The following is a 19,529-nucleotide window of genomic DNA, read 5'->3' on the forward strand; positions in this document are numbered from 1 at the left end:
CGGTTATTAGCGGTGGGGGTTTTGTGCAAAATGCAAAAACCCCCACCTCTGTATGAAGAGGACTCAGCCCGTGAGCCCTCTTCATACATCCATTATACCTCTGCGCCGTAGAGCTACGGCGCAGAGCGTTAAGGGGTTAAGGATAGGTCAACAATATTAAAGTTCCAGATAACATCTTTAAGGCTAAAAATATATATTGAATATATAAAATATAATTGATGTAAGTTCTCTTTCAGATACTTAAACTTGGCCACAATGCAAACAAACCGAACATCAATTACATTTTTCACCATTAAGGGGATATCCGATAATCCAGCGTTACAGCTTCCAATCTTCCTTCTGGTTCTCATGTTTTATCTTATCACAATATCTGGTAACTTGACTATTCTCATAGCATGTAAGGACCCTCGTCTCCACACTCCAATGTACTTCTTCCTCGGTAACTTGTCCATCATAGACATCTGTTTTTCCACAGTTTCCTTGCATAAGGTCCTTGCAAATTTTATAACTGGAGATAAAAGAGTTTCATTCTTTACCTGTATGGCCCAGATGTACATTTTTGGGTCACTTCAATGCCTCGAGTTGTCAATTTTAACAGCCATGAGCTTCGACCGCTACGTGGCCATCTGTAAACCTCTACGATACCATCTGGTGATGAATGCTAGAACCTGTGGAATATTGGCTTCAGCCTGTTGGATTTTAGCATTTTTGCAAGTTATGCCCCCTGTTGGTATGGTGTATAGTTTCTCTTGCTATTTTTCTATTGAGATCAACCACTTCTTCTGTGACATTATTCCAGTCATAAGAATTTCTTGTGAAGACACCAGTTTTGTTGAAATGCTCTTCCTGATAGAAGCCATATTTCCCATGATACTACCTCCCTTTCTCCTAACTTTTGTGTCTTATATATTCATAATACACGCCATTCTGAGGATACGGTCCAGTTCTGGAAGACTGAAGGCCTTCTACACATGTTCCTCACACCTTACGGTTGTGATATTGCTATATACAACGCTCTTCAGTCAATATTTGACACCAAATATAAGTAAAACTTTGGAGTCCAAGAAGCTTTTTGCTCTGTTTAACACGGCCGCTGTCCCTATGCTCAATCCAGTGATCTACAGCCTCAAGAATAAAGATGTAAAAAGGGCTTTACAAAAGAGTCTAGGCCCTGTTAAAATTATGTAAAAATATTGGTTTTCTCTTTATTAAAGGAGATCTATAAAAATTATATTCTGTGATACCTTCATTTGGACTTTCGAGGTTAGAATTTAGGATTTTAGGATTTTAGACCACCATCAATTTCCCAGGCAAAAACATGTCTTTCTCCGGGAGATCCATCACATTCAGCCACTATTAGTTAACTTTGCTCATTTCACCAGCTAAGAAAGAATGCAGTGGAACTTATCCAAATATCTGTCAGGCTTGCGGGTTGTGGATCCACTGGACCACTGCAGACGATGACACAAGCCACTACCTGGGACCGGAGTCTAAGTGGTACCCGGTTTTAACCAGAGCCCGCTGCAAAGCTGGTTAGACAAGCTGCGGCGTGGTACCACCAGGTCGTTCCACAGGCGTGACTTGTCTGCAGTGGCGGCCAAGGTTGAGGTACAAGAACGGTAATCAATCTCGTGGTCAAAGTCCAGGCACAGGGTCAGGGCAGGCGGCAGAGATGCAACGTCAGAGTCCATTCCAGAGTCAGCAACAGGAGGTCCAAGCAAAGGGCACGGGAACACAGCACACAGGACAGCAGCACGGAGGATCACTAGTACATGGGAACACGGAGGAGCTCAGGTAACACAGGAACACGGAGGGACACAGGAACGCAGGAGACACAGGAACGCAGGAGACACAGGAACGCAGGCTAATCGCAGTAAAGCTTTCTCTCAGGCTGTGAGGCACAAAGATCCGGCAAGAGATAGAGGAAGAGGCAAGCTTAAGTAGTTTTAGTGAAAATGGCCAGCGCCAATTAGTGGCGCACTGGCCCTTTTAAATTTTAGACCATGAATAAGAACTAAATATCTACGTTCGAAACGCGTAGGTCGTCTGCTATCTGTGAATGTACACTCGATTTTAATGGATATGGAATAAAGCCTTCAGTTTTAAAGCAATTTTGAGTGCCGGTCATACTCTACTCTCTTTGGATATCTTAACTGGTCTCCGACAAGCCGTCTTGGACTCGTGCACCTGGACTATGCAGATACCTCTACTCCCTCTCCAAGAGCGGCATACGTGAGTGAGCGGACAGCTCTGTAAACTTTTTTGTCTTTCTACAGCTATGAGGGAAGTGCATACATTAAGATACTAGGCTCCCTGAGGCACTCGGGTGACGGAGCCTAATTTGCATTACTTTTATAACTCTATTTTCCGAGAGATATAGAGTTATTATAAAAGTAGTCCTGAGGAGAGATGTTCCTCAAGAACTTCTTACTAGGACACATCCACATCATCATACTAATTGTAGATGTCCTTTGAAACTGAAAAAAACATAAGGTTAGAGATAACATTACTACATATCCAATGAATGTTTAGATATATATGATAAGCTATAGTGTAAAGGAGTAATATAAATATCTAGCAACGACTACATGATAGCCTGCATGTCTCAAAGAAAAAACATGACACCAGAATTACCCCTCAGACCAGTAATTACTGCTGGTAAGTAAAAAAACTCCCCATATCATCTAAAATTATCTGCCACTGTGGTGCTGAACATTAATTACAGCTGTTTTTCTAATATATTTAGGCCCAAGTCAACTTCTGAAGAGAAGGGTCAACTTTTCCCCCAGAATGCCAGTGAAGCCACCTCCTCCTTTTGACTGACAGCTCATTGTCTCTTCAAATCTCTACCTGAGCAGACAGGAAGTCCTCTTCTTGCTCACTTCCTGTTCTTACCAGAATGCTGCCTCTCTCAGTGAATGGTGTATTTAGCAGTGAGCACTGAGTGGGAAACTGCTGGGCTTCACACCATTCTATAAACCATGTGATGGGCAGGCCAATCCGTGGCAGACCCACATGCCAGTGGGTGGAGTTAACATAGACAAGGGCAGAAACAGTTTGGGGAACAATTTTGCTGGTGGGAGGAGGCAGATTTAAGCTGAAATGTCTGTGCTGCATTTTCAACAAAGGCACAGTGGGTTAGTAAGGTTAATTGTGCCTGTTCTTGATGACTGGTTCTATTTAAATGGCATTGCTGCATGGTTTGGCCCTGTGGTGTAATTGAGGGGTGCCATTTGATCTATATAAGGGTCAAAATAATAGGAGCTAATACAGATGCACCATGCATTGCATTGCAGTTCATTGTATGAGTGATCAGATCACCTAGGTAAAAAAAAAAAAAAAATATATATAAAAGTTCCAATTAACTCCCCTTTCCTTAGAATTTATAAATAAATAAACAAAATTATAAACATAATGTTAAGTGTCCCCATATATCAAAATGCCTAATCTATCAAAGTATAAAAATACGTTTCCCATACTATCATAAAACAGAAGAGAAAACAATCATTGATGTTTCAGGATCACAAATATTTCGCTATTTTACTAACCAAAAAAAATCTAATAAAAATTGATAATTGGTAATTGCGTTCCCAAAATGGAATCAATGAAAAGAGAGTTCATCCCACACAAAAAATTAAACATTAGCCACTTCCATACACCAAAGTATGAAAAAGTGTATGGATATGCAAGACAATGAGGGTGTCAGGTTCGCTAGGGAGAATGCTGGGACTTCTGGTTCTTCTGGTGGTGCCAGCAGCGTTCTCCGACCCCCGACGCGTATCCGCGCAAACTCCACCTCTCGTCCCGGGCAGCGGCTGCTAAGATCTCGCGCTGTTTAGGAGTTGTGTTAGGAACTGCTGGAACTTGTGGTACCTCTGCATGCTGCCTAGTTGTTCTGCACCATGAGGGGTTAATTCCCAGAAGCTGTCCAGCTCCTATCAGGTTCTGGAGGTGGAGTTCTGGCTGCATAAATTGCAGCTTCACTAGTCACCTGTGCCAGTGTTTGAAATCCCTTCACCACTCGCTCTGTGCATTAGGTTTGACTCGCTCTGTATCTGTATCTTTATCGTTGTGACCTCGGCTAGTTTTTGACATTGACTCTTTGCTTTCTGACTTTGTTCTTGATGTACCCTCTCGTTGGGACCCCGGCTAGTTTACCATTCTTTTGTGTTTTAAGTTTGTCAGTCTGTTTCCCTTCCCACACTTATCCAGTGTATTTCGAGTCTTCAAGTAGTCGCCCCACGGTTTAGCGTGGGGGGGCTATAGGAAGGGACAGAGGTTGGGGCAAGCTCAGGGCATGCTATCCCTTGTCTTCTGTGTTGCCCAACCCTAACAGAAACACTGGCCCACACATAGGTCTGCATAGGACCTGCTACATTCACTCCTTCCATGGAGCCTTTGTCAGCTGTGGTCGCTCAGGTCCAGACCTTAACTAAGCATGTTCAGAGTCTGTCAGCCCGTCTTCAAATGCAGGTTTCGGGGCAGACAACACCGCAGGCTCCACCGCCACCTGCACCAGAACCTAGGGTTCCTCTCCCTGACTTGTTTTTTGGTGACCGTAAGAAATTTTTTTCATTTAGGGAGGGATGAAAACTTTATTTTTCTTTACGCCCTCACTCATCAGGCACAGAGACACAAAGGGTGGGCGTGGTCATTTCTCTTTTGATCCGCAAAATTGGGCCTTCTGACTCTCCAGCCCGCTCTTCTCTTGACGCTTTGTTTTTCGGCTTTAGGCCAGATTTATGACGAACCTGACCGCCGAGCACTGGCAGTTTCCCACCTTAAATCTCTGTGTCAGGGAAAACTGACGGCGGAAGATTATTGTGCCCAATTCAGACAGTATGTGACTGACTCGCAATGGAACGACTGTGCCCTAAAAGACCAATTTATGTCCGGACTGTCAGACCGAGTACAGGACTTAGTCCTAGCTTATGCCAAGCCTCAGACATTAGACGAAGCTATGACTCTGGTCGTCCGAGTTGATCGTCGCCTAAGATCCAGGGGATCACCTCGGGTGTCCCCTGACTGTCAGCCAGCGGCCAGTCTGTCTCCAGGCCGTCAAGAATTGGAATCCATGGAGCTGGATAGCATCTCTCCTGCACAGCAGAAGCAACATCGAATAAGACGCCATCTTTGTTTCTGCTGTGGAAGTCCTGATCATCAGATACACACCTGTTCTTCCAAGAGGCAGCAGCAGGAAAAACTTCAGCTCCAAAGCAGTTATCGAGGGGGATTTGACCCCTCTACAGGCAGGGTTGCTTAAATTCCGAACCCCGCAGATAAAACTTATGGTAGGAGCTATGCATGAAGAATGGTGTTCTTTCCTAGTTATGGAAAATTTGTCTGAAAATGTCATTCTTGGTCTACCCTGGCTCCGGGTCCATAATCCGGTAATTAATTGGAAAACTCTGGAGCTGGTTCATTGGGGTCCTCACTGTAAGGATCACCTGACCAGAGTTTCATTATGTACAGTAGTGGCGGAAGATCAGAGTCTTCCAGGTTTTCTCTCTGACTACTCAGACATGTTTTCAAAACCATTGTCCCAAGTCCTTCCTCCTCACAGGGAGTTTGATTGTAAAATTGTCCTTCTTCCTGATGCTAGATTGCCGAAGGGTCGTATATATAACCTGTCAGTACCAGAACGGGAGGCACTGAAGAGTTATATTGATGAGAGTTTGGCAATCGGACATTTCCGTCCCTCTGAGTCGCCCACTGGGGCCGGGTTCTTTTTTGTTGAAAAAAAAGATGGTGGTTTACGGCCGTGCATTGATTATCGAGAATTAAATAAGATAACGGTAAAAAACTCAGGTCCTCTCCGCTTGATCCCGGATCTCTTAAATCAGGTTTCTGGGGCCCAAGTTTTCTCTAAATTAGATCTCAGAGGGGCGTACAATTTATTTTCAAATTTTGGCGAGCATTTTGTTCTAGACTTGAAGTTAATTTGTCGTTTCACCCTCAGTCTAATGGCCAGTCCGAGAGAATGAATCAGGAGATGATCCAATATCTGCGACTCTTTGTCTCGGACAGTCAGGACCAGTGGGTGAAATTCCTTCCGTTGGCAGAATTTGCTATTAATAATCACTGTAGTTCTTCCACTCAGGTTTCTCCATTTTTCTGCAATTATGGTTTTCATCCTCGTTTCTCCTTTTCATCTGTGCCTGTCTCTAACATTCCTCGGGCAGAAGCTATTACATCCAAGTTGCGCTCGCTCTGGTCACAAGTTCGGGAGAATATTCAGAGGGCACAAAATTCTATGGTCCAACAGACTGAAAGAAGGCGCACTAACTCCAATACGTTTGTGGTGGGGGCTAAAGTGTGGTTATCAACAAAAAACCTTAAATTGAAGGTCCCCTCTTTGAAGTTTACGCCCAGGTTTGTAGGTCCGTTTGTTGTTACTCAAATTGTTAACGCGGTTTCCTTCAAGATTACTCTTCCAGCAGGGTGGCGAGTTCATAACACCTTCCATAAGAGTCTTCTGAAGCGCTATGTTGAGCCTGTTTTGCCTATTCCTGACCCTCCTTCTCCATCTATTGTGGAGGGGAATCTGGAATTTGAGGTGGAAAAAGTTGTGAATTCCAGATGGGTAGGTAACTCCCTGCAGTACCTGGTCCATTGGAAAGGTTTCGGTCCTGAGGATAGGCCTTGGGTTCCGGCTAGAGATGTTCATGCTCCGCGGTTACTCAGGGTATTTCATCAGGCCTATCCTCAGAAGCCATCTTTACGATATAGGGGTCCGAAGGCCCCGCGTCAGGGAGGGGGGGGGGGGGTACTGTCAGGTTCGCTAGGGAGCATGCTGTTAATTCCCAGAAGCTGTCCAGCTCCAATCAAGTTCTGGGGGTGGAGTTCTGGCTGCATAAATTGCAGCTTCACTAGTCACCTGTGCCAGTGTTTGAAATCCCTTCACCACTCGCTCTGTGCATTAGGTTTGACTCGCTCTGTATCTGTATCTGTATCTTTATCGTTGTGACCTCGGCTAGTTTTTGACATTTGCTTTCTGACTTTGTTCTTGATGTACCCTCTCGTTGTGACCCCGGCTAGTTTACCATTCTTTTGTGTTTTATGTTTGTCAGTCTGTTTGTGTTTCCCTTCCCACACTTATCCAGTGTATTTCGAGTCTTCGGTTTAGCGTGGGGGGGCTATAGGAAGGGACAGAGGTTGGGGCAAGCTCAGGGCACACTATCCCTTGTCTTCTGCGTTGCCCAACCCTAACAGAAGGTCTAAGCATTTTTAATTTCCAATTTTTTGCATCTGTTTTACTTCTTGTTTTTCTGTGTACTGGGTTTATGGGGGCTTATTTTTTGAGACCTAATGCATTTAATATTCCATGCAATTTACAGAATTTTCAAAAAAACTTATTTTTTTATGGCTTTTAGTGTACGGTCCAAGTGACATATCTCCTTTAATCTTTGGATCAATAGGATAATCGTATAATTTGTATAATTTTATTACATTTAATAACATTTTAAAAATTCCTGTTCGCCATTTCATTACACCAGAAACTTTGATTTATTTTGGTGAATGAGCTAACATTTTCATTCATCACAGTTTGGAACATGTGGGACCTTTTTAGTCCCCTGTCCCTTGGCCCCTGTCTCTCGGCTCCTCCCCACCCAAAATGGGCCTGGGGGCCAGAAGCGTTTACTTTGAAAAAATTATAATTTTCAAAGCAGGCCGAGTCGTTTGAATATTTTACCTAGGAATAATGGAATAGCATAGTGGTTCTATTTTTAATTGTTTTTACAGAAATGGTTCCATGATTAAGAGCGACAGTATGGGGCATCCATATTGCGCTGCTATGATTGCAACTTCAGGTCTCCAGCATGGCAGCGACAGATGGGCCGAGTTCCACTATGTATCTGGTGAAACACCTGGGTGGCGACAAAGTTAACATGGAAGCCATGAAAACAACCCAAAATTCTGCCTGACACAGCTCGTTTGATAAGGGGACGATGTATGGAGGCAGTGAACTAGTAGTAGATTAAAGGTGCTGCAGTTAAAACTATGTTAGTTGGATCTTGGGATGGAGCTGGCGCTCCGCTGCCAGGCGAGCTTTCGCCAATCCAAGCCCCTGTCTCTAGGCTACTCCCCAAACAGCACTTCTAAGAACCTTTTGTATAAGATCAAGTGTAGTAGCGTTCTTATAAGTTTGGGTTATGGCGGGTGAGGGGAATGTAAACAGATGTGCAAGAAGCGCTGAAATAATATCGGTAAGTGATAAAAGTTTGCCAGTATATTTTGTGGATTACACAGCAGGGTGGCAACAAAGTTAACAAGTTTGATGTGGAAGCCATGAAAACAACCCAAAATTCTGCCTGACACAGTTCATTTGATAAGGAGACCATGTATGGAGGCAGCTATATGGACGACTTTTGGAGGCAGCTATGGCGATGACGTGTGGAGGTAGCAATGGAGACAACGTGTGGAGCCAGCTAAAAAGACGACATATGGAGGCTGCTATGGAGACAATTTAATTTGGATAATGCCTGTATATGGCAGTCCAAAAAAGTTTTCAAACCAGAGGAGCAGGTAGGTGGTCCTCCAGAAAAATTAAATAAATTGAGTGCCTGTATGTGGCAGTCCAAAAAAGTTTTCAAACCAGAGGAGCAGGTAGGTGGTCCTCCAGAAAAATTAAATAGATTGAGTGCCTGTATGTGGCACTCCCAAAAATTGATTAAAACAGAGGACCGGGTAGGTGGCCCTCCAGAAAAATTAAATACACAGAGTACTATAGCTAGAGCCAGTTGGCCCTGGCAAAAAGTAGCCAGTTTCCTCTGCTTTAGTGTACAAAGAGGAGGAGAAGGAGGACAATGAGGAGGAGGAGTGCATACATTATTCAGGTTGAGCTTCTTTCACCTGGTGGAGAATGAAAATCCAAAGAAATCCAGGCTTTATTCATCTTGATAAGCGTCAGCCTGTCAGCGCTGTCAGTCGACAGGCGTGTACGCTTATCGGTGATGATGCCACCAGCTGCACTGAAAACCCGCTCGGACAACACGCTAGCGGCAGGGCAGGCAAGAACCTCCAAGGCGTACAGCGCCAGTTCGTGCCACATGTCCAGCTTTGAAACCCAGTAGTTGTAGGGAGCTGTGTGATCTTTTAGGACGATGGTATGGTCAGCTACGTACTCCCTCACCATCTTTCTGTAAAGATCAGCCCTACTCTGCCGAGACTGGGGACAGGTGGCAGTGTCTTGCTGGGGTGACATAAAACTGGCAAAGGCCTTGTAAAGCGTACCCCTGCCAGTGCTGGAAAAGCTGCCTGCTCGCCTACTCTCCCTCGCTACTTGTCCCGCAGAAGTACGCCCTCTGCCGCTAGCGCTGTCAGAAGGGAAATACTGTTTCAGCTTGTGCACCAGGGCCTGCTGGTATTCATGCATTCTCACACTCCTTTCCTCTCCAGGGATGAGAGTGGAAAGATTTTGCTTGTACCGTGGGTCCAGGAGAGTGAATACCCAGTAATCGGTGCTGGAATAAATTCTTTGAACGCGAGGGTCACGGGATAGACAGCCTAGCATGAAATCTGCCATATGAGTCCCAACGCGCAAGAATTCACTCCCCTCACTGGCCTGACTGCCCATTTCCTCCTCCTCCAACTCCTCCAACTCCTCTTCTTCTGCCCATACACGCTGAACAGTGAAGGACTGAACAATGGTCCCCTCTTCTGTCTCGCCAACATTCTCCTCCTCTTCCTCCTCATCCACCTCCACCTCCTCCGATATGCGCTGAGAAACAGACCTAAGGGTGCTTTGGCTATCAACAAGGGAATCTTCTTCCCCCGTCTCTTGTGACGAGCGCAAAGCTTCCGACTTCATGCTGACCAGAGAGTTTTTCAACAGCTTAAGCAGCGGGATGGTGAGGCTGATGATGGCGGCATCACCACTGACCATCTGTGTTGACTCCTCAAAGTTACTCAGCACCTGACAGATATCAGACATCCACGTCCACTCCTCATTGTAGACTTGAGGAAGCTGACTGACCTGACTACCAGTTCTGGTGGAAGTTGACATCTGGCAGTCTACAATCGCTCTGTGCTGCTGGTAAACTCTGGATAACATGGTTAATGTTGAATTCCACCTCGTGGGCACGTCGCACCACAGTCAGTGAGCGGGCAGTTGTAGGCGGCGCTGCGCTGCCCTGAGAGTGGCATCATCTGTGCTGGACTTCCTGAAATGCGCACAGATGCGGCGCACCTTCGTGAGCAAATCAGACAGATTGGGGTATGTCTTGAGGAAACGCTGAACTATGAGATTTAACACATGGGCCAGGCATGGCACATGTGTCAGTCTGCCGAGTTGCAGAGCCGCCACCAGGTTACGGCCGTTGTCACACACAACCATGCCTGGCTTCAGGTTCAGCGGTGCCAGCCACAGATCAGTCTGCGCCGTGATGCCCTGTAATAACTCTTGGGCGGTGTGCCTTTTATCGCCTAGGCTCAGCAGTTTGAGCACCGCCTGCTGTCGCTTAGCGACGGCACTGCTGCTGTGCCTAGAGCTACCGACTGATGGCGCCATGCCCACGGATGGTAATTCGGAGGAGGAGGTGGAGGAGGGGTGGGAGGAGGAGGAGGAGGCATAGTAGGCCTTTGAGACCTGGACCGAGGTAGGTCCCGCAATCCTCCGCGTCGGCAGTATATGACCAGCCCCAGGGTCAGACTCAGTCCCAGCCTCCACCAAGTTAACCCAATGTGCCGTCAGCGATATACAGTGGCCCTGCCCGGCAGCACTCGTCCACGTGTCCGTGGTCAGGTGGACCTTGTCAGAAACGGCGTTGGTCAGGGCACGGATGATGTTCGCTGACACGTGCTTGTGCAGGGCTGGGACGGCACATCGGGAAAAGTAGTGGTGGCTGGGGACCAAATACCGAGGGGCGGCCGCCGCCATGAGGTTTCGAAAGGCCTCGGTCTCTACCAGCCTATAGGGCAGCATCTCCAGGCTAAGCAACTTGGAGATGTGGACGTTGAGGGCTTGGGCGTGTGGGTGGGTTGCGCTATACTTCCTTTTGCGCTCCAGCGTCTGGGGTATGGAGAGCTGAACGCTGGTTGATGCTGTGGAGGATCGTGGAGGCGAAGATGGGGTTTTCGCACGGGAGGTGTTTGGGCCGTGGTCCTGGGCAGGGGGCTGACTAGCAGATGACACAGGGCAAGGAGCAGTGGTGTGCCCGGCCGGAGGTGAACGGGCTTGGTGCCATTGAGTGGGGTGTTTAGCATTCATATGCCTGCGCATACTGGTGGTAGTTAAGCTATTAGTGGTGGAACCCCTGCTGATCCTGGTTTGGCAAAGGTTGCACACCACAGTCCGTCGGTCATCCGGTGTTTCTTTAAAGAACCTCCAGACTTCTGAAAATCTAGCCCTCGCCACGGGAGCTTGACTACGGGCAACATCTGGCGCTGATGCACCAGCTCTGACCCTGCCTCTCCGTCTGGCCCCACCACTGCCTCTTCCAACCTGTTCTGCTATAGGACTCGCCTCTGTCTCAGAAGCACTGTGTTCACCCGGCCTATCAACCCAGCTTGGGTCTGTCATCTCATCATCCTCCGATCCCTCACTCTGCTCCCCCCTCGGACTTCCTGCCCCTAGCCCTCGGGTTAAACATTTTCAAAATTAAAGTGTAAACTTCAAATCTTTTTTTTTGTGTTTTTTGTGTTTTTTTTTTAAACAAAGTGATGCTATCCTATTGCTATGGCTAGTTTCTAACCTACACTGACAGCACACAACTGGATTTTGTGCTGTGCCAGATGACTTTGAGTTATAAGAGAAATAAACGTAAAAAATAAATAAATAAGCAGACTGTGCCTAATTCAAATCAAACCCCTAATAAATTGTCCCACTTCGGTGTTTGAGGTGGATATGTGTGTTACTAAGAGCTAAACACAACGGTCGCAAGTCTCCCTGCAAATTCCTCACAATATGGTACTAGCTGCACTACTAATGCCAGCAAGCCCAGCCACAAGCAAACCAAAAAAAAAGGAAAATATAACGCTATTGTAGGCCTAAATAAGCCGTTGGGGTTCTCCTATGGCTGTTTTCTAGCCCACACTCAAAGCACACTGCTTTGTCAGATTACTGTGAGTTCTAAAAAGAAATAAACGTAAAAAAAAAATAAATCAGCAGACTCTGCCTAATTCAAATCAAACCCTAATAAATTGTCCCACTTCGGTTTTTGAGGTGGATATGTGTGTCACTAAGAGCTAAACACAAGTCTCCCTGCAAATTACTCACAATATGGTACTAGTTGCACTACTAATAGCAGCAAGCCCAGCCACAAGCAAACCAAAGAAAAGGAAAATAAAACGTTATTGTAGCCCTAAGAAGGACTGTTGGGTTCTTGTAGAATCACTCCTGCCTAACACTATTCTAATAGAACAGCCTAACGCTTTCCCTGACCAGCAGCAGCTCTCTCCCTAGCGGCATCCAGACAGAGAATGACGCGAGCAGCGCGGGCAGGGGCTAGTCTATTCCAGGGTCACCTGATCTGGCCAGCCAACCACTGCTATCGACGTGTAAGGGTACCACGTCATGCTGGGTGGAGTGCAGAGTCTCCTGGCTTGTGATTGGCTCTGTTTCTGTCCGCCAAAAAGCAAAACGGCGGGAGATGCCATTTTCTCGAGCTGGTGAAATACTCGTCCGAGCAACGAGCAGTTTCGAGTACGCTAATGCTCGAACGAGCATCAAGCTCAGACGAGTATGTTCGCTCAACTCTAGTCATTTTGGATGAAGAATTTTTACGGGTCGTGAAAAGTGATTCTAACATTTGGAATTTCTTATCGGTTCCACGTTCACTGCATTTGATGATCATTTGCATTTGGAACATAGTGACAAATGGATTATATTTTTCATTCTAGGGGTGTGGGGAGGGGAGTGATTTGAACTTTTCGTTAAAATAAATAAATATTTTTATAGACATTTCTCAAATGTAATATGGAAATATATATAGTTTATTATAAACAAACATCCTGCACTCATTTATAATTATTATTTGCATATTCTTGTAAAACCCCCTGAGATATCATCCCAGTGGTCGTAGAGATGTATAAATGCTTGTGTCTTGTGTATGAAGCACCTATAATCCATCTTACACCAGGTATGTCTATGTAACATTGATAACATTGTCTTCCTTTTGCTTTTTAATTTTTTTTTGTTCACATTATATCAGGCAAGTAACCCTACCCCTAACGCTATCCTTACCCCTAATACAATTATGATGATGGGAGGCAATTCTGACACTATGCAAAGAAATTCAAGCAGAAACTCTCCAAAAACTTACAAGTCCAATGGACGCAAGAAATGTGAAGGTGATGTCATTGATGGTTCATATGATACATGTACCTTGGCCTGTTAGGATGTTTTGGATTGAAATAGCCTTTGATTTCAGTGAATGTGGCCTCCTAATACTGCAAATTCAACAAATGACCATTTTCAGTTCTTTACAACCTATAAAATGTTTTGAAACGTTTATGGAAATAATATGGAACTGAGCATTTGAGGGTTTTTTTTAATTTTGAAGACACTGGGAGGTTTGTTCAATAAAATTTGATGGATACTCGGGTGATGACTTTTATTATAGAGATCGTCATTTGCATCCACCATTTAGGAAAGTCAGAGATAAATATTATTGGCATAATAATTTGGAACATGGTGTATAGTCTAGAGTTGGGACAGACAAAATAGGAACTGATACTTGTCAAAGAAACCTAAGAAAATGCTAACAGCATAATAGATAATACCAAATACAACACACAGATCCGACTTTAAATACAATTAATTTTCTCCTGTAGGTCTTCCCACTGTTACTTAAAGGGAACCTGTCATCAAGAACAGGCACAATGAACCTTACTCCCCCCCCCATCCCCACTGTGCCTTTGTTGAAAAGTGCAGCACAGGGGTACCAGCTTAAATCTGTCTCCTCCCACCAGTAAAATCAGTCCCTAAACTTTTTCAGCCTTTGACTATGTCGGCCCCGCCCATTCATGTGTGACCCCCATCCACTTCTGCTTGGCTCGCCCATTGCAGGGTGTGTGGAATGGTAACAAGATCTTCAGTTTTCTAGACTGCATGCAAAATTATGTACCCAAAACTTAAGAACCTGCTGTCCCCTTTAAATAATGAACCACAGACACAGGTAATATGCTTAAACTTGTGGAGTGACATCAGGGAGTCTGCCACAGCTTCATTGAATAAATTTAACCCTTTTAACTCATAGAGTAGCAACTTTATTAACACTTAACATAATAACAGACTAAGGGCACCTGAAATGCCAGCCTCGTCAGAGGGGATTTTTTTTTATCACTCAAGGCTTTATTGGTTTAAGTTGAGAAACATACAGAATATTATGAATTTATGCATTATTTGCCTTTAGGGCATGCATAGTTAACAAGTCAATATTCCAGTTAAAGATACAAAGAGGGAACATTTATAACAAGAACGAGCAATAAGAACTGATCTTCACTATAGTATTATCTTTGTCTTAAAAGGTTATACATTGGGGTTAAGCTAAGGCAAACCTTGTTGCCAATACACATAACATATATAGATTGAGAAGATAGGAGATAGAGGGGGGGTACAGAGGGGGGGAACGAAAGATTAGGTAAGTGGGGTTAGGAGAGGATGGGGGGAGGACGGAAGGAGGGAGAGGAGGGGCATGTAATGGTATCAATGATGAGGACAGGGGGTTGTAGTTTTCCCCAGTTGCACCACCTCCACAGAAACCTTAGTCTTGTAATGTGCGATAGGATTGGGAGCTCAAGAACTGCTGCCAATGAAACCACGTCTTAGAAAATCGCATACGGTCCTTTGGGGACTGAGCGATGAGTTCCTCCATTCTGTGCGTTAGGGCTACTTCCCCGAACCATTCACTCAATGTGGGGGGGGAGTCAGATTTCCACTTCCGTGGAATGATTGTCTTGGCTGCCTGCAAGAGGTGTTTTGCCAACGATTTCTTGTATGTTGAGATGGGAATATCAAACATGAATAGTAACACTGCTTCAGGGGTGTTGGGTATTTTAAGGCCTGTGACTTCTTCAATGACCTGAAGTACCTTGGGCCAAAAGCTTTGTAGGCGAGGGCACCGCCACCAGATGTGGGACATTGTACCTGCCATCGATCCACAACGCCAGCAGTTGTCTGGGACATTTGGGTACATTTTGTGTAGTAGCGAGGGTACTCTGTACCATCTCGTCAGAATTTTATAACTAGTTTCTTGGTGTTTAGAGGCTATGACTGCCTTCTGAGCCAGAGAGAAACATTGTGACCATTGTCCTTCTGAAAATGACTTCCCCAATTCAGTTTCCTGCTGTGACATTTTGATAAAAAAGTACATCAGTAATAGGGAGGGAAGATTTCCAGAAAGAGGGTAAGTGTCATCAACAGCCCTCTTTTATCACTTAAGCTCAGCCCCCGCAGGTGTGGCTACCATTAGCCCTGCCCCCGGTCACGTAGCCCACGATTGCCAGACACAACACTCTCTTAAAGGGGATGTGCCATTTCACCTCTAACTGCCTGCAGTCCCTAGTCCAACGTCTATATGCCTACGGGCTATCAACACAGTGCTCACTGCTAAATTCCCTATGCAGTCAGAGGCATTTTACTAAGGACAGGAAGTGGACAGGGAGAGGACTTCCTGTCTGCTCAGTTTGAGATTTGAAGAGGCACCATGAATCAAAAGAAGGAGGTGGGGTTCACTGGCATCCTGGAGAAAACATAACTCCTCTATTCAGAAGTTGACTCAACTATACTCATTTGTATACTAGAAAAATGTCTGTAACTGAGGTACAGAGTCTCAGTGGCAGATAATTTTAGGTGATATGGGGAGGACATTTAACCCTTTACCAGCAGGTATTACTGATGTGAGGGGTAAAATTCTGGTGACAGGTCTCCTTTAAGGACCTGCAGCTCATGATATCATCAAAGATTTGTTTCCCCTACTACTAAATAGATGTAGATTCTGTTCCCCCGTAGCCTAACGGACCCCAATACATTGTTTTTCATACCTTTTGGCACATTTTGATTACTTTGTATTTTTTATCTGTAAATATAACCTATATTGTGTAAAGCACAGCTGAATATGTTTGCGGTATAGACATAAAGATTTTTATTATTTTCTATCCTCTGTCTCTTTTATAATCCTATTAATCACTGCATAATATATGACCTCTACTTTTATTATTACAAAACATTCTCTTTAATGATGGTTTGCCGGTTGTTTTCCCCTGTTACAATGTTTCACACACTGGAGGATAGACACATTTATGTTTATTAGGAGCGTCACAAATGTATATAAAATTATATGTAATTTTTCTATAATTGGCAATTAAGGATTTGACAAGGGTTCACTTATCCCCTAGGACATGCTATATGTACAGGCAGATATTTATTAGCAGCTCCATTCTGTGTGACCAATGTCTACATCTACGAAGAAGAGAGAACGGGCAACAGAGAACCAAGTCCAACTATGACCAAAATTTTCACAGTATGAGAGAACGTTATCGAGGAGGGTGAGCAGATTATGTAAGTGCAGGACAGGGTTATCTCTTTGCTTTATTATGGTGATTGTTGATGTCACTAATTTATCATTGATTCCGGTAAACATTAAGGCACATAGTGATTTTTGTACAGGAACAGAACATGAATGAAAAAAAAATTGCTCAAAAAACAAAAAGGATCTTTACCTTTGTGCTAGGGTAATGAATTTAGAGCTCTATACAAGAAAAAAAATAGGGACTCTCTAAAGTGTTACCCTATCACATTAACACGGCAGAATGATGGGGAAAAATATGTCCATCATGATGAACCAATAGAGGTAAAAGGACATGGCCAACGAGACGGGGTGTAGGCATACATGCTATTGGCATGGACTTTTCGATGCAAATGATGCTGCTGAGACCAGATCCTGGGGTGGTAAAGTACCAGCTCCTGAGACCAGACTCACTGCTCAGACAAGGAAGACCAAGCTCATGAGGCGATTGCTCCACATACTTAATGCTATAATTTCAGCTTCAATATAAAAACCCAGCTACAGTAGCTCCAACCTTCTGAAGACTTCAGTCTCATGAAGAGCTTATGAAAATAGAAGGTGTCAAGTTTCTCTATTAAAATGTACCAACCTAGATCTAGGGACAATTTAAGCTTCTTCAGTAGAGATACGTCTAACCTTTTTCTGGACGGTCCCTAGAATCTGAAAAACTATTGCACTGGCATCTGTTTCTAGATCCAGACTTCTTGGACCTTAAGAAGAACCACCTGGATATGCATTTAGTCTTCAAGTAGCAAAAAACAGAAATAGAAATACTTCTTCTGAAAGTACTTCTTCTTTCCAAACTGCATTTCCTGCAATGGCAGAGCTTCTCCTTTGTGGAGGACCGGTCCATGGTCAAGATTTCTTTTAATGTTTCACAAATTTTCTTGTGGGGGGGTAGGTTTTGGTCCTACCAATAGCCACCGAAGAATATATCATAGATACGGTAGGAACAAAATGAATGGAGGTTGCTCGGCACCTAGGAGCTAAACTGGGGATATTAGTATCCTATTTTAAGGATAGGTCAACAATATTAAAGTTCCAGATAACATCTTTAAGGCAAAAACTATTAGTATTTCCGTACATATACTGTACTGTAAATTGATGTATGTTCTCTTTCAGATAATTAAACTTGGCCACAATGCGAACAAACCAAACATCAATCACATTTTTCATCATTAAGGGGATATCCGATAATCCAGCATTACAGCTTCCAATCTTCCTTCTGGTTCTCATGTTTTATCTCATCACAGTATCTGGTAACTTGACTATTCTCATAGCATGTAAGGACCCTCGTCTCCACACTCCAATGTACTTCTTCCTAGGTAACTTGTCCATCATAGACATCTGTTTTTCCACAGTTTCATTGCATAAGGTCCTTACAAATTTTATAACTGGAGATAAAAGAGTTTCATTCTTTGCCTGTATGGCCCAGATGTACATTTTTGGGTCACTTCAGTTGCTCGAGTTGTCAATTTTAACAGCCATGAGCTACGACCGCTACGTGGCCATCTGTAAACCTCTACGATACCATCTGGTTATGAATGCTAGAACTTGTGGAATATTAGCTTCGGCCTGTTGGATTATTGCATTTTTGGAAGTTATGCCCCCTGTTGGTATGGTGTATAGTTTCTCTTGCTATTTTTCTATTGAGATCAACCACTTCTTCTGTGACATTATTCCCGTCATAAGAATTTCTTGTGAAGACACAAGTTTTGTTGAAATGCTCTTCCTGATAGAAGCCATATTTCCCATGATGCTGACTCCCTTTCTCCTAACTTTTGTGTCTTATATATTCATAATACACGCCATTCTGAGGATACGGTCCAGTTCTGGAAGACTGAAGGCCTTCTACACATGTTCCTCACACCTTACGGTTGTGATATTGCTATATACAACGCTCTTCAGTCAATATTTGACACCAAATATAAGTAGCACTTTGGAGTCCAAGAAGCTTTTTGCTCTGTTTAACACGGCGGCTGTCCCTATCCTCAATCCAGTGATCTACAGCCTCAAGAATAAAGATGTAAAAAGGGCTTTACAAAAGAGTCTAGGCCCTGTTAAAGTTATGTTAAAATAAGGTTTTTTTTCTTTATTAAAGAGGATCTATGAAAATTATATTCTGTGATACTTTCATTTGGACTTTCGAGGTTAGAGTTTAGGATTTTAGACCACCATCAATTTCCCAGTGAAAAAAGAGTCTTTCTCCAGGGGATCCATCACATCCCGCCACTAATAATTAACTTTGCTTGTATCCCCAGTTGAGAAAGAATCAAATGGCACTTATCCAATTATCTAAATTTGACCCAAAATTGGATTTTATCACTGGAAGCCCAAGTAGAAGAACAAGCAGTAGAAATCCTAGTTATCACGAGAACCTTTATAAAAATATCCTCTAAGAACATTTACTATATAGGTGTAATAAAGTTTGCGTCACCTACTTACTTGAGATATGAATGTATATATGGAAACTGTATATATCTATGGATAATATATAGAACAATTGTAGATTGCATAGTGTTACAAGGTTTTATGCATATTTTAGACACTTTTACAGCTTATCGTGTGGTTAAAAGACATCTACCATCAGTTTAGTGTCCTAGTAAGAAGTTTTTTTTTATGACACTATATCCCGCAGAAATATTGGATTGTAACAGTTATGCAAATAAACCTGGGACGCTCGGACTACCTCACCCGAGTCTAGTATTCTAATGTATGCACACCATAGCGGCCCCATCCGTCACCTATTTATGTACTCCAGGGGGTCGGAACTGGGCGGGACTGCTAGCGCTATGGGGGGAGTGCATACATTAAGATACTAGGCTTTTTTGAGGCACTTGGGTGATAGAGCCTAATTTGCATTACATTTATAACTGTATTTTTCTGAGGGATATAGAGTTATAATAAAAGTAGTCCCGAGGAACGATGTTCCTTAAGAACTTCTTACTAGAACACATCTACATAATTTAACTTATGGTAGATGTCCTTGGAAACTGAAAAATCATAAGGTTAGAGATAACA

General features: G+C 43.8%; 2 protein-coding genes across 2 annotated transcripts; both read left to right on the forward strand.

Annotated features, from left to right (window-relative positions):
- The first annotated feature begins 255 nt into the window (after positions 1–255).
- Positions 256–1,188, forward strand: LOC140076411 (olfactory receptor 8D1-like). The gene has a single exon (XM_072122939.1). The coding sequence runs from the start codon at positions 256–258 to the stop codon at positions 1,186–1,188; it is 933 nt and encodes a 310-aa protein (XP_071979040.1).
- Positions 1,189–17,649: 16,461 nt separating this feature from the next.
- On the forward strand, positions 17,650–18,588 carry LOC140076412 (olfactory receptor 5G9-like). The gene has a single exon (XM_072122940.1). It carries the CDS (start codon positions 17,650–17,652, stop codon positions 18,586–18,588), a length of 939 nt encoding a protein of 312 aa, XP_071979041.1.
- Positions 18,589–19,529: the final 941 nt, after the last annotated feature.

This window comes from Engystomops pustulosus, chromosome 9, assembly GCF_040894005.1.
Source record: "Engystomops pustulosus chromosome 9, aEngPut4.maternal, whole genome shotgun sequence".
NCBI classification, from domain to species: domain Eukaryota; kingdom Metazoa; phylum Chordata; class Amphibia; order Anura; family Leptodactylidae; genus Engystomops; species Engystomops pustulosus.